General features: G+C 39.4%; 1 protein-coding gene across 2 annotated transcripts; it reads left to right on the top strand.

The window, feature by feature from the left end:
• Positions 1-18: 18 nt before the first annotated feature.
• On the top strand, positions 19-26,923 carry Mterf3 (mitochondrial transcription termination factor 3). 2 transcript variants are annotated; one of them, XM_020172213.2, is made up of 8 exons: positions 19-156; positions 2,967-3,306; positions 4,634-4,786; positions 10,449-10,638; positions 20,736-20,883; positions 21,237-21,308; positions 22,676-22,837; positions 26,719-26,923. In XM_020172213.2, exons 2-8 carry the CDS (start codon positions 2,982-2,984, stop codon positions 26,770-26,772), a joined length of 1,104 nt encoding a protein of 367 aa, XP_020027802.2. In that variant the 5' UTR covers positions 19-156; positions 2,967-2,981; the 3' UTR covers positions 26,773-26,923. The 2 variants fall into 2 exon arrangements, with proteins under 2 accessions (XP_020027802.2, XP_020027801.2); XM_020172212.2 differs by having other exon boundaries at positions 26,661-26,923.
• The last annotated feature ends 49 nt before the right edge of the window (positions 26,924-26,972 follow it).

Genomic DNA, 26,972 nt, shown 5'->3' with positions numbered 1-26,972 from the left:
CCGGCCGCAGCCCACGTGGGCCCGGGAGCCGTGGGCCCGGGAGCCTCGGGTCCGGCGGGCGTAACGCAGTAGTGAGGGGCCGTGGCGCTGGGCCTGGGGTCCAGCGAGCCTGGCTATCCCCGCGGAACACCCCGTGAGGCCCAGGCTTCGCAACAGGTAAAAGCCCGAGCCCCCCAGCGCGTTCCCGGAAGGGTTCGGGTCTAGGCGGCGCCCCGAAGCTTCACGGCCCTTTAGGTCTTCGGGGCCGGGTCGAGGGGGGGTGGGTTTTTTTTGCGCGTTTCCCGGGCTTGTGTGCTGAAAACGCAGCCGTGCTTGTGTATACGCGACTCTGCGGGACGCAGAGCGAGGCCCAGCATGTCGGCTGGCTTCCTGCGGAAGTTTGATTTGGGGAACTAAAATGCACGGGTTAAAATGGCCTAGGGAGGGCCCTTTATTACGAAGCCACCATGTTAGCCCCACTTTCATCTCCTAAGTTCAGTTATTAGATACAGAGATGGAAGCTTTGAACCGGAAATACATCTATTTCAGTCTTTTAGTCCTCTTCTTAACGAAGTACTAGACGTACAGTTGAGAACTCGTGTAGTGTACTTTAATGGACTAGAAAGGATTTTTTTTTTTCCCCTTGAGAGTGAGTTTCACAGTGCTGCCCAGGCTGGCCCCGAACCGTTGGTCCTCCTGCATCCCTCTTCCGAATGCTGAGATTACAAATGTGCACCACCTCGCCCGACTTCAGAGTTTTAAAGGGTGTTTTCTAAAAAGTCATCTCTCTGATAAACGGTCTTGTTAGGAGACTTGCCGTTGGACTTCTCAGGTCCTTTATATACATCTGCAAATGCCTCCCATTTTTGAATGTGTAGGCAAGGGAGTTGACTCTACTTGCCATGGATTAATTTCCATCCACCAGACATTAGGTGGAGATAATGAACAAGTAATCAGTTGTTATGTATAAGACAGTAGTGAAACGGGAATGTAAAGATAGTGCACTTGTAAATAGAAATGGAAGGATACTAAGGTCTTTTTAAGGTCAGATGGAATTTACAAGTGCATCCGCCAGAGTGAATTCGGGGTTTCAGGAATTTGAAGTCCAAAATGTTAAGAGTTAGCTGGGCATGGTGGTACAAGCCTGTGATGGAGGCTGAGCCAGGAAGATAGCAAGTTTAAAAAAAAAAAAAGAGCTGATAGGGACCTGAAAATCTTTTTATTATACCCTAACCTTTACAAAAAATATTTTGGAACTGAGAGTAGCTAGTGCTAGGTCACGTGGCTTTGGGTTTGACCTCCAAATAATGGCAAAAAATAATAATGATAACACTTGAAGAATGATTACATCAAACCACAATCATGGGCTAGACCACCACAAGAAACTTACTGTTGTCAAAGTAGGTTAACTGAAGTCTCCTGGCTCCCATTTTGATGCCCTTATAACTACTATGCAAAGCACCATAAATTTGAGGGAAAACTTTTGAGTTTGGAAGCTCATTTTCCACCAAAATGTAACAGAAGTCATCTATCCCACAAGGTTATCATCACCATTCATTTCCTTCCTAACATTACTTCAGAATGAAAGTGAGCTTTCACTTTTATAAACCTCTTTCAGCAAACTTTGCCAAACTACAAATATCCAACAGGAAATTAGACCCTGAAGTATTTGGTCTAATTCAGAGCATTGAACAAGCCACCTTCCACTGTGTAGGAAAAGCACACATTTGTATGCAACAATTAGCTGATAGAATTAAATGCATTTGGTTGTCTAGTCATAATAATAATAATGGCTAATTTGTTGAGCATTTCCCATGTGCCTGACACCATGCTTTGTTTTATATGGATTATTTTATTTAATGTTAAGATTGCAGGCATAAGGTTTACCTTTCTAATTAGCTGATTAAATATAAAATTCCTTCATATTTCTGGAGTTTAAAGTAGCAACAACCTGTCTTGTTGAAAACAAATACTTTTTTGGTTAAATTATTGCTGGTTGCTTACTTGTTTCTGTCACTTTGGGATTTTTTGTTTTGTTTTGTTTTTTGAGGCAGAGTGTCACTATGAAGCCAGTCTGGCTATCAACTTGGAAGCTTTTGCTCCCAAGTGCTCGATTTAGGCATGTACAGCCAGGCCCAGCTTTCTTGCTATTTTGACTTTTTTCCTTTTTTTTTGAAGACTGTTCTTTCTTTTGTTTGTTCTTTGTTTTCTAGTGAAACAGTATTTAACAGTTTGACAATTTCCTTTTGAAAAATAACTTTATCTGTGAAATAACCGATAGTGATCAACTCTGTGGATGAAATAAGAAACAGCTTTCCCTGTTTTATATTGCAATGATAATATTATGATGATTCATGCTGCTGCTTTTGTGACTAATTTATCTATGCAAAATGTATTTGAATAACTCAGTGTTATTTTGATCAGTAATCACTTTCAGTTTTTTTTGGTCAGTGTGCCACCACACTTGGCAGCAATATATTTCTCAAATGTCCTTCAAACCAAATTCCAAGAACATTTCATTGTACCAGTGTATTTTCTATTTAAATGGTTAAATTAACAGGTGTAAGCCAGGTGTAGTAGAAGCACACCTGTTAATCCCAGCACTGTGCTACCTAGTGAGACTCTCAAAAAAGAAAAATTAAAATGAATTAACAGCTATAATTTGGACATTTGAAGAGTTTTGGTTTAAATGTTTTTCTTACACCAGTGATTTTGCTTTTTGTTTTTAAATTGTAAGGTATATCTTTCATAAATTGTAAAGCTTATCTTTTTCCAGTTCAGTGTTCCTGTGTTGGTTGGTAGCTGAAACTTCCTTTATAGCTTTTCCTCTATGAGAAACAACTCACTATTTTAGTGATATAAATTTATTTAAACTTCTTTCACTCGACGAATAATTTCCAATTTATCTTTTGTGGTTTGAATACTGTCTTACACATTTAGGTAAATTCAGTTTCTCTTCTTTTGACTGTTGTATTTTTCCTTTGTAGGCTGCTTGAAGAAAAATGGCTCTGTCAGCCCAGCAGATACCCAGATGGTTAAACTCAATTAAATTGAGAAGCTTCATTAATGCCACACAACTCACAGAACATTTTCCAAGACCAGGGAGAGCATTGTTTCATGGTTTTTCTGCCCGGGCTCAGATATCCTCTGACAATTGCTTTCTCCAGTGGGGATTTCAGACTTACAGAACTTCCTCCACACGGAATAGTTCCCAGTCTGCCGACTTAAGTAGGCAAGAGAGTAGTTCTTCCCAAAGCACATTGCTGTCCTCTGAGAGTGAGCAATCAGAGAAGATGCCCAGCTCTGATGCCAAGCTGCCTCTGCAAGGTAATTCTCAACTTTCAGGAAAGTCCCCTTCCCCCATATCCCCACGTTGGTGTTTGAACAAGCTACCTGTTTACATTCTGTTAACCCACTTTGCATTATATTTTCTGTCAGGCAAGGTAAGAAACCATGCTAGGTCTATCCATTTACTTCTATTATACCTTTCTTTTACTAGCAGTTTATTGGTATAATATGTGTAAGATTATATATAAATATAACATATATGTATATATGAACCTTTGCTTTCTACATCATTATTTAGATTATTTAGAAAAAAGTTCCCTTCTGGTATAAATTAAGCTTACTAGGGTATAATTGATGACACATTCTTCTTTTGGGGTATGTAGTTCTATGAATTTTGATGTATAGTTATCACCACCACAGTCATCAAATAGAATAGTTACATAACCCCCAAAAGTTCCCTTGCATTCCTTTTTGGTCAGTGCTCTTCTTCCTGTGCTTCCTAGTCTAGGAATTCAGTATTTCACCCGAAATGGAATAATACTCTGTTAGGGAATATGAAAGAAAGCAAGCTGGATAAGTTGGCAGGGAGAAGAGGTTGGCTATGAAAAAATGAGAAAGGATAGTGAGCAATTAGAGGCAAAAAAATAGATCATAGTCTTGATTCCTTAGCTTAGGATAAGTTAAAGTTCCATGTATCTTCCATATTGCATTTTATTAGGAAAACAAAACCTCAGACTCAAGCCTGTGCTAAAGGGGACTCCCTTAGCAAAGGATTACAGGTGGTAGAACTAGTCATAAAGGTTTGCCTAAATACATTTGAGAGAAACCTGAAAAGGAGGGCATTGGATCAAAACAGAAGTTTCAGAATGTTATAACTTCAACCCTTGCAATTCAGACTGATAGAATACGTGTACTTTTGGCCAAGTTAGCAAGCTGTGTAGACTCAATCTCAAAATGTGCGCACAGGGCAGTTGATCTTTAACACTCTTAACCTGTTGATGAAAAGAGAAGGAAAAGAGTTTTGTACCTTCCCAAGGTATATGCCTGTAATCCCAGCATTTGAGAGGCTGAGGTAGAAGGATTGTGAGTTCAAGACCTGCATGGAATACATAGTGAGACTATCTCGAAAAAGGATTGTGTGCCTTGAAACTTACCAACAAATTTCTTATCTTGGAGAGATGGTCATTGAGCTCTCTAAATATTAGTCATAACTCTGTCTCTTAAAAGGTAATTTAATTCTGAAATGATGCCAATATTTAACTAGTGAGAGATGCAAACTAGGGAAGAGGTGATCTTTGTAGAATAGTTTTACAAGTATATTGCAGTGCTAACTCGTTTCTCTCTTTCCTCATGGCTGGCTTCCAAGAACTGGATGATTTGCCTCCATTGTCTCCACTGCAGCTAGTTTCTGAGGAGGAGGCTATTCAAATTACTGCAGCCCCACCAGTGCCCCCAGCTTCACACACACTTCGAGACTACGTGGATCATTCCGAGACTCTGCAGAAGTTAGTGCTTCTTGGTAAGCTCTCACCCACAGGTACTTCGTGAGTGTACTCCCATCATTTTGGATGGTTTAAATTAACATTTTAATCTTATCAAAGTATACATGTGAGCACAAGTCTAATAGGGTGACAAGGTCTGTAGTGGAAAACCATATTCTGTGCTTCATTCTTCTTGACTTTGCATCCCATTCCCCTGAGATATCTACTCAACTTTTATCTCTTTCTGTTTGCACCCAACCCCCACATTTTAAAAGCAGTGTTTCATCATCAGTTGGTCTATATGCACATACTTTTCCATATTCTCTTCAGTTTCTTCAGTGTAATAATTGTTAGCTAAATCATTAGTCAGTGATTGAATTGCTAGCTTCTCTAGTAAGAAGTAAAATACTGCTTTCCTTTCTGTATAGCTTTCCACTTCCAGCCACCTGGAAGTTTTACTTGTCTCTAGGGTAGAGTTTTACCACACCTTCCATTAACCTCTTTGGGTGGTTTTTCCATCAATCCTGTCAAATTATGTTTGCCCCGTTCCCTGACCTGCCTCCTGCAGCCCACTGTCCTGATTTGGGTAGTTTCTCAGCCTGCTAACTGGTAGATTGCACCTGGATCTGGATAGCTAAAGGCAGCACCTGGATCTGGAAAGTTGTACTTGGTCTAATTTGTAATCTAGCACCTTCTTGTAACCTTTTGCTTTTCCCATTACCTCTGGGTTTGGCATTTCTCTTACTTGATTTTCTCAGAAAATGAGCCCCTTTATTCCTGGGAGATTGAGAGCAACCAGATAGGTAAGGGTCTGTTCTCCACGTACAGCCCTACGTAGTCCAGTTTCCAGCCCTACGCAGTCCAGTTTCCAGCCCTAACTCACTTCCAACCTCTTAGCTCTCTAGAGATTCCATTTCTGAGCCATTTAAATTTTTCTTGGTAGTTTGAGTATCTCTTATTCAAAATGAAGGGTACCAGAAGTATTTTGGCTTTTTTTTTCTTCATATTTTGTAATAATTGCCTAGATTTTACCAGTCTTGCATTGTCATCTGAAAAATCCAAATTCTAAAACTTTTTGGAACATTTCAGATTTTGCATTTGGGGATTAGAAGTACTCAATCCATTCTAATTTGTTCACCACTTGTCAGAATTCTCATCTGCAGGCATTTCAGTTTCTTCTTTCTCTTCTCTGATAATTCTCTTACCACTCTGTTGAGTTTTTTTTTTTGTTGTTGTAGTTTTGGTTGTTTATTTATTTGTTTGTCTGAGATGGTATCTGGCTCTGTAGCCCAGGCTGGCCTTGGACTCAGGTTCCTCCTGCCTCCGCCTCCCTAGTGCTGAGATTACAGGCGTGCTGTTACCACTTTTCTGTCTGTTTTCATATATTGTGTTTTGGGGATATAGATAAATCTATATCTTGCACCCAAGAAGCAGCTTATTTTTTCTGTTTTTCACTCCCTGTATTTTGGGGTGCTGATTTTTATGAGTGGCAAAAGAAAACCTTTGCTCTGCTGGAGATTTCTAGAGATTGTACATGATTCTTGCTTTTTCCCCTCATTCCTTTCATCTAATTTAACACCTTTTGCTATGGCTCTGTTCTATGTATCTCAAGTCCATCTACCATCATCCTATAGTCACCATCATTAGGGGCTCATTGTCACTGAATGGCATCTCCTAGTTTAATAGTCTTTTTGTCAGCAGTATTGGCTCTGAAAATCTCTGGGATGTTGGTACTTTCTCTAAAATGCAAATCTGATCGTGCCAGTGACCTGCTTGGAATTCTTCAAACCCTTTTCAAGGCCTCAAAGCTCTTCCTGCTTTCCTCCTGCTTATCTTGTCAGCTTCAGTGCTTACTATTTCCCTCCTTTGTTGGCCAACTCTTGACAACTGGAGAAGTTAGCTCAAGCAACTTTGAAATGTTTTCTTTGGCCCTGCAAATAGGGTGGCTCTCCTGAGCTCCTGTTCCCTTTTCTGCTTCCTTGGATCAGAGCACTAATGACAGTGGATGAAAATTGTTTACTCATCTGTCCCTATGCTTAGTTACCCAAATGTTACCCAAGTGTATAGGGAATGGCCTTTGTTCTCAAGAAACTTGAAGAACAAAGACATTCAGAAATGTCTAAACTCACAGTTTGAAGAGTAAATGGAGTGGAGTTCTGGGGCTGTAGCTCAGTAGTAGAATGCATCTTACCATTTGCAAGGCCCTAGGTTTGACCCTGAGCACTTAAAAACTCTATAGGGTGCAATCTCTATGAATTAACTGCTACTTTCTTTGAGGTTTTAATAATTTCCTTAGTTAGAGCACTATTTAAAATGAGTAAAAATGACCCTGTGAATTACTCACCATGCCATCTCTAGGGCGTTAGTACCCAGACAGTATCCAGAGGGAGCCTACACATGTCTGTGTGAGAGCCATGGATACACAAAACCCTCCAGCACCCAAGAAAACAGAAAGTGCACAGCCTTCACCCCTCACACTCTCACCTACCCTTTTCCCCTAGGTAATCCAGGTAGACATACATCAAACACCTGTTGTGCCCCCAGAATACACAATTAAAAACATGCTCTGTAAGTTCAAAGGCAAGAGATGACTCTGCTGTGAGCAGGAGAGCCAGTCACCTTTCCTTTCAGAACATCCTCTGTAGGCCGTGGCAGGTGCTGTGGGTGATGCAAGATAAACCTAAGATATGGCCCCTACCTGTGAGTAATTACAGTGAACTTAGAGGCTTGAAGTGTTTCAGCCATTCCTTCTTCCATACGCTGATACCTCAACAGCATGTCTTAGAAGTGACTTCAGTGAACCATGATTGCTTGTCAGATGTCAGGCAGTGTTTTTGGTTTTGGGGCGCTACTGGGGTTTGAACTCAGGGCCTTATACTTGCTAGGCAAGCACTCTACTACTTGAGCCATTCCTCCAACTAGACAATGTTTTTGAGGACCTGAATCCTGGTCCTTCTCTGTTTACTTTTCAGATCTATTTTCTGCCTTTCTCTGCTTATTCTGTATCCCAGGAGGCTAGTCCCTGTGTGTATAAGCTCTGATGCCTGCTGGCTTCTGAGTAGCTTCAGCCAGTGGGAGGCACCCACAGGGTAGAGGATACAAGGGCCAGGTGGGGTGGTTTCTCCTGTTCCCTACCTTCTTTGGGTCCTATAACAGCTGGCTCCATGACAACAGCTCCTCTAGAGCAGCCCCTCCATAATAGCTCGGCTCCCTCTGTACTCTGGTAAACACTTTGGCCTCGTTGTCTCTGGTGCTAGAAGAGCCTGTGTGTGTTCCCTCAACTCTGTTCATAGCACTGTGTTTGAGTTCCTTCATTACAGCTCTTTTATTTGAACTTCGTAGGACAATAAATGTTGCTCACTAGACCCTGACTGATAACTAAATGTGTGTAACTATAAGTGAACATGGGGGGGGTAATGGTAATATTTGCATTTACTGAATTGATGAGATAAAGCCCAAGTAAACCAATCACCTAGAGGTTAGATCATGTATTGTTCATTTTATCTTTCGTCAGTGCTTAGCAGAAATGCCTGGTCCATTGTAGGCATTCAGTGACTGTTTTTCCTGGTTAATGAAATCCTGTGATTTCAAATCCAAGTGATTTGACTGAGTGATGTGCTCTCCTGGTGAGATTCTGCTCTCCCAGTGCTATTATAAAGCAGCTTTTCAGGATTTCTGTGTTAGCACAGTCAGAGTGTGACAGCTCACACTGAGCATGGCCTTTCAATACTACATGGCTGTAGTATTTAGTTAAACTGAAGTCTGAGTCCTTTACGTTATTTTTAAAGCCTCCTCTTCCATTTATCACAGATTTTTGTACCTGGTTTCCATCCTCTTTATCCATCCATTAGTTATGTTTGCTTTCCTTTTATTATTATTAGTATTATTATTTTTAAATTACAAAAGAATACATCTAGTTGTTAAAAGTGTAAACATTAAATTATTAAATAGATAAGCCTCTTATCCTCTTCCATTTCCCAAAGGTAACCACTATTACTGATTGGTCAAATAGCTTTCCAGGCATTTTCCTAAACAAACATGTATTTATGGAAAGCCATACACGGGCTTTATATTTTTATGCATTTAATTAATGTTTTTAAGTTCTCTGTCTTCTTCTAGTCTAGTTTAGCATTTAGACTCTTTATTCAGTGTTAAGTTTTATATAATGATACCAAGAGAATTATTTTTTGGAAGTATAGTTGGTTCTCCCATTATATTTTAATGAGTAGTCTTGTCTTTTCCTCATTGATTTGAAATGCCATTGTTTGTGCATGGAACATTTTTTTAGTTCATCCCAGGTCTGTTTCTCAACTCCATTCTGTGTGCATATGTGTGTGTGTGTGTGTGCTTAATCTGTTTTGCTGTTTGTGGCTGTCTTGCATCATTGTATGTTTAATATCAAGAAATTAAATTAATAGCAAACATGATGCCCTGAGTTCAAACCCCAGAGCCACCAAATAAATAAATAAATAAAGTGCCTTCTACCTTTAAAAATAAATGAAATTTGAATTTGGAATTATAGTTGGCTCTGATAATTGGAGTTAGAATGATAAGTTTTTTTTTTTTCCTGACACAGGGCCTTACTGTGTGGCCTAGGCCGACCTCAAACTTGAAATCCTCAGCCTCCCAAGTGCTGGGATTACAGCCATTCACCACGATAATTTATTTTTCTGATTGCAGATACCATTAAGAAAATAATGTTCTTGTTTCATTGCCTTTATATGTAACACTATAAAGTTGCCTCTAAAAATCAGTTTTAGGAGTTATTTTTAAGAAACATTTTTAAGGTTATGAAATTCGAATCTAAACTTAATGTTTTACATTATCTCAGTTTTATTTTAAAGAAAATAGGATAGGCCTTTCCATGCTTTTTTAAATTTTATTTTAATCAGATAAAAGGAGAAAAATGAAGGAATAAGATGCTCGTGTTTCAAGGAGGATTTTGATTCCAGGTTACTTTGAATCCCTGCCTAATTAAAGCTGACATCTAACTATGCATGAAAGCAAAGAGTGCTTTAAACTACACCTTCCTTTCCCCTCTTCCTCCCTCCTGTTTCTCATCTCATCTACCTGAATTACCTAGGGGAAAAGGGTAGGTGAGAGTGAGGGGTGAAGGTTGTGCACTTTCTGTTTTCTTGGGTGCTGGAGGGTTTTGTGTGTCCACGGCTCTCACACAGACATGTGTAGGCACTGTCTGGGTACTAATGCCCCGGAGATGGCATGGTGAGTAATTCACAGGGTCATTTTTACTCATTTTAAATAATGCTGTAACTAAGGAAATGATTAAAACCTCAAAGAAAGCAGCAGTTAATTCATAGAGATTGCACCCTGTAGAATTACTGCAGTTGAGCACTTACTATGGTGGTATTTAGGGGCTCACAAGCATCCTTTAAACTTCCCGGAAGCTATAGACAAAGATGGTGATCTGCTGTTGATATGCTTTAGTGAATTTGTCTTTAGGGGAATTTTGCTACAAATGCTCTTGTTTTCTTCTAGACTTGTCTTTGAAATAAGTACTGTGATTAATTAAATTTGTCTTTATTTCTGAAACCAATTTAGTTTAAAAATATTTAGAAGTTTCTATTTGTCTATCTCAGTTCTCCTTTGAATAGGTCATTCATCAGTAATTTCTTGTGCTTGTATTTTTGGACTGTACTGAATAAGATGTAATTTTCAAACCATATTTACAATTTATTGTAGGAGTGGATTTGTCCAAGATAGAAAAGCATTCAGATGCAGCCAACCTTCTTCTAAGACTGGATTTTGAAAAAGACATTAAACAAATACTCCTGTTTCTGAAGGATTTGGGTTTGGAAGATAACCAACTTGGAACATTCCTGACAAAAAATTATGCCATTTTTTCTGAAGACCTTGAAAATCTAAAGATCAGGTAAGGCTTTTTTTTTTTTGTTTCCTCCTTTGGTGGTATTGGGGTTTGAACTCAGGGCCTCACACTTGAGCCACTCCCCCAGCCTTTTGTTTGTGTGTGTTGAGTATTCAAGATAGGGTCTCACAAACTATTTGCCCAGGTTGCCTTTGAACCATGATCCTCCTGATCTTGGCCTCCCAAGTAGCTAGGATTACAGCACCCAACTCAGGTAGGGCTTTTAGAATGATTCTCACATAACCTAAGAAAAGGTTGTGGAGGAAATGTATGTGTAAGTAATTTTTTATGTCTGTGTTGTGCAAAATCTAGTGAGATTATGAGCATGGATGCTACTTTTTTGTTAAAATCCTTATTTGGTCTAAGTTGAGTGTTTCAAACAGTTCTTTGATTCAGCTCGTCTGTTGTTTTATCCTTTCAAGTTACTGTTGAGGTAGTAGTTAATATTTCTCTTCAGAAACTGGTATACTTTTTCTAAAAACTTCATTAACACATAGCTAAATTAGGGATGGGGTTGTGGCTTAAGTGGTAGAGTACCTGTCTAGCAAATGTGAGGCCCTGAGTTCAAACTCCAGTACTGCCCCCCAAAAAAGGCTGAGTTATCTAAGAGTGTATTTAAAGTCACAAAAGCATAATCTTTAGGTTTTTCTATCTCCCCCGACCAAAAATGAAATTTTTTTCATAGTGAGATGGGGTCTCACTATGAAGTCTAGACTGGCCTTGAACACTATCCTCCTGCCTTGGCCTCCTTACTGCTGGGATTACAGGCATGCGTCACCACACCTGGCTTTCCAATCCAGTTTTTGATAGAAGACATTTGACATTCTGTTGGCGAATTATTGTATAATTTGCTTACTCATTTCCACAAATTGGCTATTTTGGTTGTTCCTTTTTTCTTCTTTAAATAGCACTTTTGTAAACATCTTTGTACGTCATTCGACATTCAAAGAATTATTAAATCTGTGAGAACCCTTACAGTGAGATAAATGTCCCTGTCCTCCAGTTAACACTGGAACTCATCTTCGGCCTTCCTCTCACCAGCAGGCTCTGATTGCTGGGTTCACTGATTGAGAGCTCTGCACTATTCACCCTACTGCCTAAATCAGACGTACTAGTATTAACTCTGGCTTCGCTTCTGTTGGCATCCACGTGTAGCAAATCAAGGCCCGTGAGTTCTACCTTAGCTGTCTTCTCAGACCTCAGTGCATTCTCTTACTCTCCACTTCGTCTTTGCCTCAGGCCCCATCACTTCACACTTAAGATCACCATAGCAGTCTCCTACTCAATCTGCCTGGTCTTTGGCCCCCAGACCATTCCCCACCCTGGTGGGCCACCTACCTACATCTCAGAGAGCTTAGCATTTCCTTGAAACTTTAGAATCTGATGCCTTGCTCCTCAATTAAGGGAGAAAAAAAGAAATAAAAACTACTTTCCTAACACTGCTCGACTTTTGAGGTTTTATATACTGAAGGCACTGGGCAGCAGACATGGAACTACAGTCTTGTGTAATACAGACTGTCGAATACAAGGAGAGAGAGTAATTCTCATGAACTCTCCCATCCAGGTCTGCTTCTCCTAGCTGCCTGGAATACTGATTTCTTCATTCAAAAACCAGCTTGCCTGATTGCTGAAGTTTTATTCCAAGGAAGCTTGAGTACCATGCAATGGGGATCATTTCAAAAACTAACTTTGACTGTTAACTGTCTCACTGCACATAGGATGCACAGAGAGGTTCATAATTGTTCCAAGATTGCATGCAGCATAAGTAGCAGATTTGGGATTCAAGTCCAGTTAGTCCAACTCCACAGTCCTGGCCATTGCACCATAATGTCTGCCTGCATTTATCCTGTGAAGGAAACTTAAACCTTAAAAGAGCATAAATTACTTTTTCAAGGTCACATATGCTCCTAACAACTGAGCAGTATTCTCTAATATAGACAGTATGGCTGACTATTAAATTGAGCTGGGAAACACTTTTTTAATTAGAACTTTCCAATAGCTATTATATCCACATGTACTCAAAAGGATGTACAATGAAAAATAAACTTCTACTCAATAGGCAAGGGTATGTTTAAACACATTTCCTGCATCTGCTGTGTACATCGATCTTATTTTCTAGAATTTCTATGACAGTACCAACTTCATGTGTTCATTTTCTTTGCAATGAAAACATTTTAAAGGTATAAAAAATTTTAATTCTTTGTAAAATTTTCAAGAGAGCTGGGTGCCGGTGGCTCACGCCTACAATCCTAGCTACTCAGGAGGCAGAGAACAGGAGGATCGAAGTTCGAAGCCAGCCCAGACAAATAGTTTGTAAGACCCTACCTCAAAAATACCTAACACAAAAAATTGGGCAGGTAGAGTGGCTCAAGGTGAAAGCCCTGAGTTCAAGCCCCATTACCGCGAAAAAAAAAAAAAAAGTTTTTTAAGAGAATCATCTGCATTTAAATTATTTAAATGTATTTTTGGATGGATGGGACTTACATTTTAGTTTTTATTAGGAAAAATTATCATAGTGTAGACAGCAGTTTTTATAATATTTTAATCAAATCCTGACCCTTGCTGCCAAAAAACCCAAAACAAAATAAAAAGGAAAACAATAAATCTCCTTTCCTCCTACTTACTCCCAATCCTTGGCCTTCCAACACTTACCCGTGATTGTTTCCTCCATTGTTGCCGGAGTTTGTTAGCTGAGATACGGGGATTCTTGAGGCAGTTAGCAGGAAGCAACATTTTATTGTGCCAGCACAGACTCAGCAGACTCATGTCCAAAGACTGAGTCCCAAGAACAAAGGGGTCTCACCTTATATACCCTTGCAAGCAGGTTACAGAAGCAAAAAGCAAGGTCTAATCCATAGATGGATATATTTAATTTTATTGGCTACTTTACCCTGGTGCTATGCGACTTTCCCCTCCCTGGTGCTATGTGACCTTCCTCATGCTTAGATTTCTCAGGTTTTATCTCTCTATGCCATCCCTACCTCCCTGCTACTTTCTCGGGACTCAGGCCTAGACTGTTTTCTTCTGATCCTCCTCCCTGCTACATTATTACCCCCTGTTATGCTCAGACCCACTTAGGGTCAAAGAGCATCATCTTAATTTAGGGGTTTGTAGTTTTATAACATCATTACATGTAAGGCCATTTGTCATCTTTTTCTCAAACCCAGTGGTCTCCCGTGTTGGTTCCCCCCCCCCCAAACATAGCATGAAGTGACATTTAGTGTCTGGGCTATAGACTCAGCCAGTAAGAGGAACAAGTTTTTAGCTTTGGCAGAGATGGAAAATATAAAAGGAGTGAAAAACTTGGTATGAGAAACTCTCATGGGTAAGAGTTACTAATTTGAGGTGTATCAGACTCTCGGTGTCAAGACGCTTTTTAATCTGTTTTTATACTAATTACTTTTTCCTGTGTTAAATCAGATGGCTTAAGTACAGTGAAATTTACAGGGTTACAGGTGCCACAGGTGTAGTTAGGGGCAGCTTTCCCCTTGTGGAGGAGGGCTGCATATTTAGCCCTCTGTTAAACCAAATCAGTAAGAATAAATAGTAATTATGCATCCCGCTCAAAAGAGATAGAAGAGAGCAAATAAAAACTTTTCTCCGTGAGACCAGTCAGCGGGGGTGGTTTCTGCCAAGCCTATGGCAAAGACTAGGGTGAGAACTACAGCAGCAGATACAGACAAGGGGTGACAATGCATTACATTGAAATAACTGGTGTGAAAAACATAACCCGTAAGTCCTGTTAGAGTTGACTCCTCAAGCTTCTGCCGTGTGTAGACTAGTCAGCTTCCAGTGGTAACTAACACAGGGTTGTCCTTGCGTTGTTCTTGGCCCCCTCTTGTTTCCTGGGAAGCAGAGTCCTGCCGGAGGACAGCGCTCAGGTTCTGGAGGGTGATCCTGTAAGGTGAAGCTGGATCAGGGATGCACTCCCACTCAAGAGAAGCTGGCTTGACTTGACAGAGGTGGATCCAAGGAGCAATCACTGCTATTTTAACTATGGTGGGAGTAGACAAGATAACAACAAAAGGGCCCCTCCAATGGGGTTTTAATGGTTGGATATTTTATTTTTTTATCCAATGTCTTTTTTTTTTTTAACTTAATAGAATTACTATGGCAACAATATACTGTCAGTGTATATGTCCAAGAAAACTCAGTTGTTTAATGATACTCATTAAGTATCAAAGGACATGTTTAGAGTCAGTAAAAATAATTATTTTGTCTCTATTTAAGTAGAAGATCCTGTCTAAAAATTTGAGTTTGTGTCTGGAAGGGCTTTAATGCCAGAGAGCCACACATGCATAAGAACCATTTCTTTAATCTTCTCAGCCTTGGTTATTTTTGAGAGGTCTGGCACCAGTGACTCCATTTGAACTTTGATGGCATTCCCCCCTTGTCTCCAAACTGCTTGTCTCTGAGCAGTCTCTTCTGAAGATCTGTCTTCCATCCAAGTGCTAACCAGGCCTGACCCTGCTCAGCTTTCAAGACCAGACGAGATTGGGCATATTCAGGGTGATAAGGCCTTAGACTGAAGATCTTTCTTGATTGGTCATCATCAGGATTTGCTTTTTCCTGGATTTTGTTTGTTTGTTTGGTCTTAATTCCACGTCGGGAGGGAATAACGAGCAGATCAGGTGGGATTCAGTGCCAACTAGACCCTTTTGGCCAAATTTAAGCAACAAAAAGTCTTAGAAGGAGTGGCTCTTAGGCAGTGGGCTTCTAGACAAGGACAATATAAAACAAAATCTAACAGAAGCAGATGTCTAAAAAGCTAACCTAGGTGACACATAGTAGTTATTGGTTTTTTTTTTATGGACTTGATTGGAAGGATCAGAATTTTAATGACAAAAACTTAAGAGTCATGGTTAAAATTCTGATGGACAATTTAGCAACTAACAGAACAGTTTATCAGTACCACTAACTTTTTGTTACCATGCTTATCTAAATTTTATATTTTAGAAGGCTTGATATACTTGAAAAACATAAATATATTTAATACACAGGAACCAGCAATAGCATCATAGCGCTATAGAGGTTAAATATACATGTTGGTTTAGTTGTTTTTGAAGTAAAACCTTAGAATTTTTCATCATTTGTGAGGGGGAACAGTGTCAGTGACCACAAATACCCAGTCACAGACACATATAGGGTACCAAGAATTATCCAAGACAACAGTTGTTTAACCATGAGGTCATCTAGAAAGTTTTATATAAACTGTTAGAAAATAAGAGTATGGAAGAGGCAGAGAGAAGGCACAAACACCAGTGCAGGCAGGGTTTATTGTTCAGGCAGGAGCCCTGTGGAGGGTGACCCCAGCAAGAGAGCTAGATTCCATTGCCTTACACAGGCTTGGGCTAGATATAGGGGGCTAGTGGAAAAGTACCAGGAAGGTCACTAAGGGAGATTGTTGCTGGGCAACCAAGAAAGAGAAGTTGTAGTTAGGTCACTGTCTGCACAACTGTCCCTGGCATCTATCCAGGATGATAAAGGTGAGCCATCTGCAAGGGGGAGGAGGTCTAGTCCTAACATGGCTGTCCTCATTGTTAACCCCAACATAAACCAATTCCTAAATGAACATGACTCAGTTACCTTAATAGTTAAAACCCCAACAAAAATCACCAGAGAACACAGGTAAATATTTATGGGGACTAAATGTGGAGTTAGGAAACACAGTGGCCAAGAATCATGGCTCAGATGTTGAAAAGGGATCACATCCCAGATTGTTGACATTAACATGTGGCTCATGACACACAGCAGAATCCCACCAACCTGTAGTCAGTGGAGCCCCCCTAAAATAACAGGCCCAATCTGACCATCCCAGGCCAAAAATTCCCTCCATCCAACATGTGGAAGGAGTAGGACCAATAAAAACTGGAGGTCTTGACTTCTAGTGTAGTGTTTTGTTTTTTTTTTTTAATCCTATCTGGAGGGTACACTTGGGCTTTACGTAAGTAAATTTGTTTTAACTCTTACATCAGTGCAGCAGTATTCCCTGTGCTCAGCTGCCTCTTGTTTTTCTGTGTTTTAATAAACTCTTGTTGTCTTGCCAAATTTGTAGATTAACCTGTTGCACCAAAAATTCCCTGACAGTTATCTTGACAAAACAAAAACCATTTTAAGACAATTTTTTTTAAGTGTTATCAAGAACAATGTAATATTTTAAAGACAGCCTTGTTGTTATGAGCTTAGAGGATTAAATTTTTAGTTTAACATCAGTACATTAAATTTTGACCTTATAAAACCTTTAATGTAACTCTTAGATTTTAGTTAACTTAATCACTTACATAAGCATCCATAAGCTCCGTCTTTTATGACAACTTACTCTGTATCTTTATGACAACTTTTGTATCCCCTGGGGGAGCTTGTCTTTACCACCCCACTTTTTTTTTTAATCCAAAGGTATTTTTTATCCTTTTATTTTTTAAAATCATATCTTCAATATCATGTTACTTGTTAAAATTAACTTATAAAACCTTTTAACTTAGAACCTTATATTTGTATGGGAAAAAAATAACAAAGCAAACTTAAAATTTTTTTTTGTATAAAAACAATTTATAGAAAGCCCATTTGTTAATAGACCCCTGTATTATAAGAGATAATTAAATTCCAGATTGTAATTATGGCAGAATGAAACATGTGAAAGTCATTTCTTTACCCAAATTCCAAGATTTTTGTTGCAGGCTGTGACCCTTCCCCTCCCAAGCCAGAGTGTTAACCCCTGAATGCCTGCATCTTAGTGAGACCTGACTGAAATAAATTTGAAAACCTGTTTTCTTAAAAGTAGCAGTAGAACAGAGTAATAATTTTTACATTGACTCTATAATAAGAACCGTTCTCAAGATGTTTACATATTTATGTGTAAAAAGCCTAAGCAGTTTATAACAGAGGTCTTTAAAATAAATACCCTTTTGTTACCTTGAGTATCAGCATTTTAAGAACCATTTTGAAGATGTTTACACACACACACAAACACACACACGCTGTGCGCATGCAATGATATGGATGCATAATCTGACCAGCCATTAGCAAGGGAAACATAAGCATCTCATGACTGTCTCAATATCAGACCAAGCTTACTGCACCAACCTATTGGAACAGTTCGTTGTTTTTTTTTTTTTAATCAGCAACAGTCAAAGTTGCTCTTTTTCTTTTTACCTTTTTAGGTAGGTTCTCCCTGTTTATGCTCCTTAGAAGTAAAGATGCCAGCAAGTTCAGTATTTCTGGCATATTTTAATAATCCTAAATTGTTTTTTATTTACTTTTTATTTTTAAGACATAAAAACTCCACTGAAGGAGTGTATTAAGCCTTTTATCCTTTTCTGTCTCTAAACATTTTATGACATTTTATTTTTTTCTTTTTCTTTCCCCTCTTTTTTTCTCTCTCCTTTCTCTCTTTCTCTCTCTCCTCACTTCACCCCTGAAGACCTCATCCCAACTTTGTTTCCATTTCTCCATTTCCCTCTCTCTACATTCACAACCCTTTTGCAACATTCCTTTTCTTTCAAGTCAGACCAGATCTTAAGTATCAGTGTAAGTCCATCCTTTATGTGTTAATTTTTGAAAGAGCTCAGTTAGTGCTGAGCCTCAGTCCTCCTTCAGGATGCCCATTTTGGGTGAAGATGTGCAAACTGGGGCACCATAGCTATGTATCAAGACTGAAAGAATGGTTTCTCCTCAGTCTGCCCAGTAAATTGCCACCTGAACTTAAATAAACAAAGTCTGGTTTTTGAAGACCAATTTTAGCCTCTTGGCTTTTCCCATTCTCCTGGGTGTTAGGTTTTGGTTTGGGTTTCTTTTCTTTTTTTCTTTTCACAATTACTCTGTAAACTTCATTAATCACAGTTTTATCTAGTAACCCTTCTGGAAGCCATCCTACCAAAAGCAGGCCAATTTACTTTAACAAAGGACATTTAGCTTGTTACGAGTTAACAACTCTGTAGTCTCCATTAAATTCCTTTTTAAAGTTATTAATCATACACTCCAAGGGAGTGTTTTTACTCTTGATTTCTACATATCTCCTCCCGTTTCCAGACGGGAAGACAGACACAGAGCGCGAGGGAATTCCTCACTTGCTTCGCAGCTTGCGTCTCATCTCGCATTTTCATATACTCTCATACAGCACCATACTTCCATACATCTCCTGAACCTGAGAGACATGGTTTCACCCCCAGAATGGCAGTTACTAGGATGTCCCATTAGGAGGTGATCAAGCTCCCCTTCTGCCTCCTGGGGCAGTTCTGAATTTGAACCTGGGTTCTTAACCAGTCTGATGAGCAATGCTCTCCTTCCCTCACTGGTTCCTGCACCTCACTGGTTCCGTTGTGCATGGGTGGCCCTCACCCCAACTCACAGGGAGGATGAATCCCCTCTGGATCAAGCTAGCCATTGGTGCCTGGTGGGATCTCCTTCTGGTGGTTTGGGGGGATGCACCCCGGTGACAAGGGAGGTGATAACTTACCATCTCCACAATCCTGGATAACAATCCCCCAAGAAATGTTGCAGGAGTTTACTAGCTGAGATATGGGACTCTTGAGGCAGTTAGCAGGAAGCAACATTTTATTGTGCCCGCACAGACTCAGCAAACTCATGTCCAAAGACTGAGTCCCAAGAACAAAGGGGTCTCACCTTATATACCCTTGCAAGCAGGTTACAGAAGAAAAAAGCAAGGTCTCATCCATATATGGATTTATTTAATTTTATTGGCTACTTTACCCTAGTGCTATGTGACTTTCCCTTCCATGGTACAATGTGACCTTCCTCATGTTCAGATTTCTCAGGTTTTCTCTCTGCTATGCCATCCCTACCTCTCTGCTACTTTCTCAGGACTCAGGCCTAGACTGTTTTCTTCTGATCCTCCTCCCTGCTACACCATAGCCTCTGAGGAATGACTTTAGAGGAGTCACATAACACTCAGTAGAAGATAATTTAAGTTCTGGTATGTGATGTAGAACCATCACAGAGTTTCCATGTCATCTTTGCCTGAGTTCACATCTGCTCTATTAACTAGTTAGTTGGTGATCTAAGGCAAGTTATTTAACTACTTTAGTTACTGCTACTAGTTACTGCAGTTATTTAACTACATTTTGTCACATGTAATATGGACAATTTATCCACTCACAGGGAATTTTAGGGCTGTTCTTTAATAATAATATCTTGATATAAGGCTGAACAAAATTGTTTATTATGTTTTTAGATTTAAAAAAGTGAAGTTTTATAGCTAAACTTTCTACATTATACTACCTTAGTTTGGCTTCCAGAAGCTCAGGAAAATTTCTCAGTTGTTAACAGAATACATAGTGAAAGCCTGTAGTAAAATTATTTATGAAAATATATAATAACTATACTAAAATAAAAAAATCTTCTTTTAGATCAATTCATGATTGAAGGTCCTTCTTTGTATAAAGAATTGTCTCATTTCCTTACTTGGTGTTTTTCCCATTCTTACCAAGGGTTGGGGGGAAGACCGTTTGAAGCTATTTTACTTTTTTCCTACCAAGTAATAAAATAAGTCAGATTAACTGAAAAAGAAATCTACCTGCTAGTGGATTCCAGAATTATTTCTTTTTTTCACATATAAACAAAAACCACTGTAGAATGTGGTGAGTACTTGTTCTGCAGACTTAATCCATATTTGGGCCATTATTACACAGTGTTTTTTTTTTTTCTGGTGTGGGAGCTCTTTTTTCTTTTTTTAAGTTCTTTGAGCTGAGTGCAATGGTGCATGCTGCAATCCCAGATACTTGGGAGCCAGAGCCAGGATCATGGTTTAAGGCCAGCCCCAGCAAAAGTTAGTGAGACCCTATCTCAAAAATAAACCAGGCATGGTAGTTCATACTTGTGATCCCAGTTACTCAAGAGGCAGGGGCAGGAGGATCACAGTTTGAAGCCAGCCCAGGGAAGGTTATTACAAGACCCTGTTTGAAAAACAAGCTACAAGCAAAGAAGACTGGGAGCATGGCTCTAGTGCATGAGGCTCTGAGTTCAATCCCCAGCATTGCAATTGGAAAGTAGCATGACACTAGGAAGTGTTTATCATGCATATGTATATTTGTTTATTTCTCTAGTAAATGTGTGTCATATATGTGTATTTTTGTTTATTTCTCTAGGGTGGCTTATCTACAGTCAAAAAATTTCAGTAAGGCAGATATTACACAGATGGTCAGAAATGCACCATTTTTGCTGAATTTTTCAGTGGAAAGACTGGATAACAGACTGGGATTTTTTCAGAAAGAACTTGAACTTAGTGTGAAGAAGGTAATAAGTGGAGAGAAATCATACATTTTTACGTCCAATACTTTTACTAACTTAATTCTCAAGTTTCTAATAAATGTGCGGCCCAAGTGAATCCTTTAAGTCCCTGATACTTTTCATACAAAAACAAGTTTCCCTGCAATGTTAAACAAAAACTACATCATTTTAGCCTCAGATTGCTTCATTAAGATCCAGTATTTTTTTCCTCAAACAGTGTTAAGTTTATATATTTCTGAGGTTCCTGTCATTTCTCTGATGAAGTCATATTTTACATTTTAGCTTTGTATTGCCTTAATTTTTCAAACTAGTTAAATGTGCATACGTAGTGATAATAGATTGTCTTGTTTATAACTTAGACTAGAGATCTGGTTGTTCGCCTCCCGAGGCTGCTAACTGGAAGTTTAGAGCCTGTGAAAGAAAATATGAAGGTAAGACGATGAGATTTTCAGATGCCACTTTCTTTGTTTGAGCCCTTTGGAGAGAATGAATGTCCCAGTTGTCATCTTAAAGAAAGATGGATTTTAAAAGAAGTCATATCTAAAGTGGTAGAGTGCTTGCTAGAATCCTGATTTCAGTCCCCAGTTCCCTAATCCCCAAAAAAGTGATTTAGATAGACAGAAGTAGGAAAATTATATAACAGATATCTAGTAAGGAGTTTGTAGCAGTTAAAAGTTTGTCCCATGGTGGCCAGGTTTCTATCACCTGAGTACATTGGTACCCATAATCCTAAAGTAATGGAGAGGTATTTGATGGTACCTGGAAAGTGCTTTTGTTGCCTGGCCAAACAGGCTATGGTCTGTGTCTCCTAGCTTGTGTTCCTAGTTTGTGAAATTGCTTTGTTTTTCTATCATGAGAATCTGTTTATATGTCTTGGGGAGTTTGAGAGGCTAAATCTAAAATAATTTTTTTTTTTCAGTGCTAGGGATTAAGCTCAAGACCTTGTGTATGCTAGGCAAGTGTACCACTGAGCTTCATTCCCAGCCCAATTCAGAGGACTTCTGTGAGGAGAGTAGTAGCTAGCACATTGCTCTCCATTGTATCTGTGCCAATTACTAGCTCTCGGTGTGTCGCACAGTATACCAGACACTAATCCTTCCTCCACCATGGGAATAGTATGAAGCTAACAGCAACCAACTAGTTAATATACAAAGCTGCAGTAGTCCTGGAAATTACTGTGTAATGCCTATTCTTTGAAGTGCTGAAGTGTTTCATGCTCCGTATTTGTTGTTGACCACCTGCCAAGCACCGTGCTTGAGAGGGATTCCCTGTTCTCATGGTGCTTAGAATCTAGGGGGAGGATAAAGTGCAGTGGCTTGCCAGGGGAGCACTGGACACTGGACATAGAAGACCGACCCCCCAGTTTGAGTGTTTAGTTTTGTTATCTGTGTCTGGAATCTAGACATGTAGTTTTTCAGTAACATATATGTAGGTGTGCTTGGGAGCAAAAATTCAAAAAGCACTTTGAAAACCTTAATGCAGGTCTGCTAGTGTCTGGCCCATACAGACAAATGCCCTGGTTCCCTCACGTACCATGATTACATCTCATGGTCATGCCACTCCTTCTGGAGTCCTTCATGATGGTCACCATGCTGTGAGCTTATTCTTAGGGGAGGGATTTGAAATTCAGGTGACACCCAGAAACAGGAGGCCACAATCCCTTGTGGACATTAAATAGTTACCCCCAGATTTTAAAATGTCATTGTTTTAAATTATAAAAGAATCAAAGTATCCTCTGGCAGTAGTACCAAAATAACTGTTTCTACTCCTTACTCATAAAAAATGTACTTTCTTGTAGGTTTATCGTCTTGAACTTGGTTTCAAATGTAACGAAATTCAACATATGATCACTAAAATCCCGAAGATACTAACTGCAAATAAAAGGAAACTTACTGAGACTTTCGATTATGTGCACAATGTGATGAGCGTCCCCCACCACATCATTGTCAAGTTCCCACAGGTAATGCACTCAAAGCTGTTTCTGGGAGCTGCCCTAGCCCTGCTTTTGGGGCTGCCATCTAGGCACTCAGTGCAGTGCTCTTGTGGGAAGATCACAGCTGCAGGGCACAATGCTACATCTCCTAAGGAGATTCAGTGCTTTGTCTGTGTTCCTATAGTTTCTGCCTACTCCTAGTTCTGCCCATGGTAATCAGGCAGGAGAGTCTAGTGCAGTCTCTCCTGTGGTTGTCTGCATTTAAATTCAAAAAGGATCACTTTTAAAGGTCTTTTCAATAGTAGATATACTTTCATTCATAGTCTAAATCCATGGATTAACAAGCCATATTGTAATGATCTCCTACCAAAGCATAAAACAGTTCCAGTTTGCCATCATGCCAAAGCTGTCATTTCATTTCCTAAGGTAATCAAACTTTCATATTCTTTACCTCATTATTTCCTGGTATTATCTGCTGTTCACAAGAACATTGACTGTGTGAACACAGTGACTGTCTGATTCATACACAGCTGAATCCAGTGTCCTAAAACTATACCAAGCACTTAAGCATGTAATGGATGTTTGCCAAATAAATGATAGAATTTCATCAAAGCAGCCTTTGATGAATAGGATCTGAGTATTTATTGGGTAAATGACAGATTAAAATTCATTAAAGTGATCACGTCTGCTATTTGTTAGTGTGTGTCTTATCATGATCTAAAGATATTTAAAAAAAAAAGAAAGAAAGATGACCTAACACACCTCCCATAACTAGATTGCCTTTGGTCCAGTTCCTTCACATACAGAAGTGATTTGCCCATAATATTTTGCATGGTACTTAACATAGGATGTTCCTGGTACATTATAAAAGTGTTAGGAGCCAACAATTGTATTAATTTGGTTTATGGAGGCAACAGTAAAATAAGTAATGTTTAACTAAGAAGCAATGACAATTTGTTTTCCCCTGGGTTGGTGGATTATTAAGTGACTGATCATGATGAGAGAATCTGACATTGCCCCCTCCATACTCTAGTGGTCCAGTCCTTCTTGGAATATGTAATAGGGCATCCACCCTGGGTGAGAGATACAGAAATCAACCAGACATGGGCTATATTCTTGAAGAACTTGGAATCCATTGTGATAGACAGCGTTTTAAAAATATAATTGTTTACATCATAGTATAGTCTTAGCCAGAGGACTTAAGAGAACAATGATTCAGTGTAGAAGAGGTAGGAAAATCATAGAAATAACAGTAGCTATTGAGTGCTTACTGTGTACCAGCTCTGTCTCTACTGCTCTGCTTGTATTAACGCATTACAATAATTCTTACAGTAGCCACACGGGGTACTGTTAGTACCCTGTTTTACAAATGAAGAAAGTAAATATAAAGTGATTAACCCATCCGAGGCTACCGAGTAACAAGAGGGCAGAACCCTGGCAGCTGAGTTTAAAAACCTGTGTTCTTTACCAGATATACTGCCACTGTCCTGTTTGAACGCAGGACTTGGTGCTTGCTAGGGAGGAGCTCTATGGCTTGAGCCACACCTCCAGCCCTTTTTGCTCTGGTTATTTTGGAGATAAACTGCTTGCTATCCTCCTGTTTTATGGTTCCAGCTGTCACTGGGATGACAAACGCATCCCACAACACCCAGCTTTTCAGACTTTTTTCCCATTGAGATGAGTTCTTTCAAACATTTTTGCCCAACCTGCCCTGGAACTGTGATCCTCCAAATGTCAGCCTTCTGCACAGCTTGGTATGACAGTACCCAGCTATTGGTTGAGATGGGAGGGTTGCACAGACTTTCTGGCCTGGCTGGCCTTGAACCCCAATCCACCTGATCTCAGATCTCAGCCTCTCAAGTAGCTAGGATTATAAGTGTGAGCCACTGGTGCCTGTGCTCCCAATTTTTAAAGAAGAAACAACTCAATCCAACCTGTAGCTTTTGGATTTGAAGAAGTACACAATTCTCTAATGATAAAGTAACATGAAGGGCTAGGCATGGTGGCATAGCAAGTTCTAGGCTCACCTAGTCTACATAGCAAGACCCTATCTCAAAAATAAATTGAAACAATAAAGTAACCTTGAGCCATTGGGCAAGTAAACGTAATATCTGGTCATAAGTTATATAAATGTTTCAAAGCAGTATTATATTTAGGAAATTAATCATAGTTTAGGAGCTTCAGTCATTTGTGGTTTTGTCTGTTGTGTGACATTTTATAAGCCAGGAGTCATTGCCTAAGAAGACAAAGACAAAATAATCATCTTAAGCTTAGTAATGATAATGTGGTAAAGGGAATTTAGTAACCAAAATGAGGGTAGAGTAGAATATCATTTGTTTTTGCAGAGACAGGAAAAGATTTTTTTTTTTTTTCTAAAAGCACACTAACCACATTTTGAGTTAATACCTGTACTTTTTTTTGGTCACCATTGTCAAAGCAAGTTTATTTTCAATGGTAATTTTTCAGTGTCCTTTCCAAATAAACTGTTACTTTGTTTTTACTTGGATACCAGTAAAGACATCTCCAGTTTAGAATTTGTCATGCTGTGTCCCAGTTCCGACCATGCAGCCAAGAGTGCGGCTACAGTCCTCACCCTCCACTGGTCATCCCAGCCTCCCGGGAGCCCACGCCTCCTGAGCTTCAGGGCTCTGGCTGCAGTGAGGGGCCAGATATCCCAATCCTCCCCCATCCTGGGGCAGGACTTGACCTGCTTCTGACTCTTTTGTGAAGTTGCTGCCACTCTCTCCCTTGGGTGTTTTATTGTTCCCTAACAGACTCAGTTGCATTTCATTTTGATTATAGTTGAAGAGCAGCAGGGAAAAAAATAGCCTGGCACCAGGGCTCATGCCTATAATCCTAGCTATACTTGGGAGACTGAGATAGGGAGGATTGCAGTTCAAGGCCAACACAGGAAAAAAGTTTGTGAGACCCCATCTCAGTGTAAAAAAGCTGGGCATTGTGGTGCGTGCCTGTCATCCCAGCAGCAGTGAGAAGCTTAAAGTAGGAAGACTGATCTCCAGGATGGTCTGACCAAAAAATGAGACCATATCTCAAAAATAATCAGTGAAAAGGGCTGGAGGTGGACTCCCAAGTGCAAAGCCCTGAGTTCAAACCCCAATGCCATCCAAAAAATGGAGGGGGAGAGGAGTTTTACAGATTATGAAATCTTACAAATTTGTTTGCTGACGTGGATCTTGATATAACATTGTTTTTCAAGACGTGGATCTTGATATAACATTGTTTTTCAAACTTGGCAGATAATCAGAGTCATCTAGAAAGCTTGTTAAAATAAATTTCTGGTCCCCACGCTCAGTCTTATAGGTAATTGGATGGTGACCCTGAGGACTTACTCTTGAAACACATTCTCCTGTCTCTGGAGTACTGCGTGTTCTTTGTTCTCCATGTAGCTTTTTGTTGTTTTATTGTTGTTCTCTTTATTGATTTTTGAGTCTGTTTTAATCATCATTTCTTCTTTTGTTGTTGTTGTTGCTGTAGTATCCCTGGCTGGTCCCCAACTCTGAATTCTCCTGCCTCAGCTTGCTGAGTGCTGGGATTACAGGTGTGTACTACCACACCTGGCCCATAATTTGTCTAATAATTTTTGGACTGTTCTGGGGATCAAACCCAGTACCTTACACATGCTAGGCATGTACTCTACTACTAAGCTGCACCCCAGCCTCTCTAATCATAATTTCTTTATAGGCGCTGTAAGATATAAATCTTGTGGCGGTAATCATATTTACTATGCATGTAATGCATATTTGTTAACCTTGTATTTAATCAAGTAAATTTTAAATATTTCATCATTTATTATATAGTGCTTTGAAAAAACTTTATTTTTCTTTTCCAGGTATTTAATTCAAGGTTATTTAAAGTTAAAGAAAGACATATGTTTCTTACCTATTTAGGAAGAGCACAGTATGATCCAGCAAAACCCAACTACATTTCTTTGGACAAATTAGTATCTGTTCCTGATGAAGTATTTTGTAAAGAGATTGCCAGAGCTTCAGTAAAGGACTTTCAACAATTCTTAAAAACTCTTTAGTTTTTGATGAATGCTAAGATACAATATTATCAAGTGAATGTATATGTAAATAAATGTATTCAAAAATGTCCCAGGTTTCATTACTGTCAAAAATAATTTATTGGTATTATTTGGGTG

This window comes from Castor canadensis, chromosome 3, assembly GCF_047511655.1.
Source record: "Castor canadensis chromosome 3, mCasCan1.hap1v2, whole genome shotgun sequence".
NCBI lineage: Eukaryota > Metazoa > Chordata > Mammalia > Rodentia > Castoridae > Castor > Castor canadensis.
The sequence above is the reverse complement of the archived record's forward strand: the minus strand, read 5'-3'. Positions and strand labels throughout refer to the sequence as shown.

What these genes read in the sequence shown, in the direction of transcription:
- Mterf3 (XM_020172212.2), top strand. Translation starts at nt 2,982, where the DNA reads ATGGCTCTGTCAGCCCAGCAGATACCCAGATGGTTAAACTCAATTAAA. An exon ending in TGCCAAGCTGCCTCTGCAAG is followed by an intron (nt 3,307 to 4,633) that starts GTAATTCTCAAC and finishes CTGGCTTCCAAG; the next exon opens with AACTGGATGATTTGCCTCCA. An exon ending in CTTGAAAATCTAAAGATCAG is followed by an intron (nt 10,639 to 20,735) that starts GTAAGGCTTTTT and finishes TTATTTCTCTAG; the next exon opens with GGTGGCTTATCTACAGTCAA.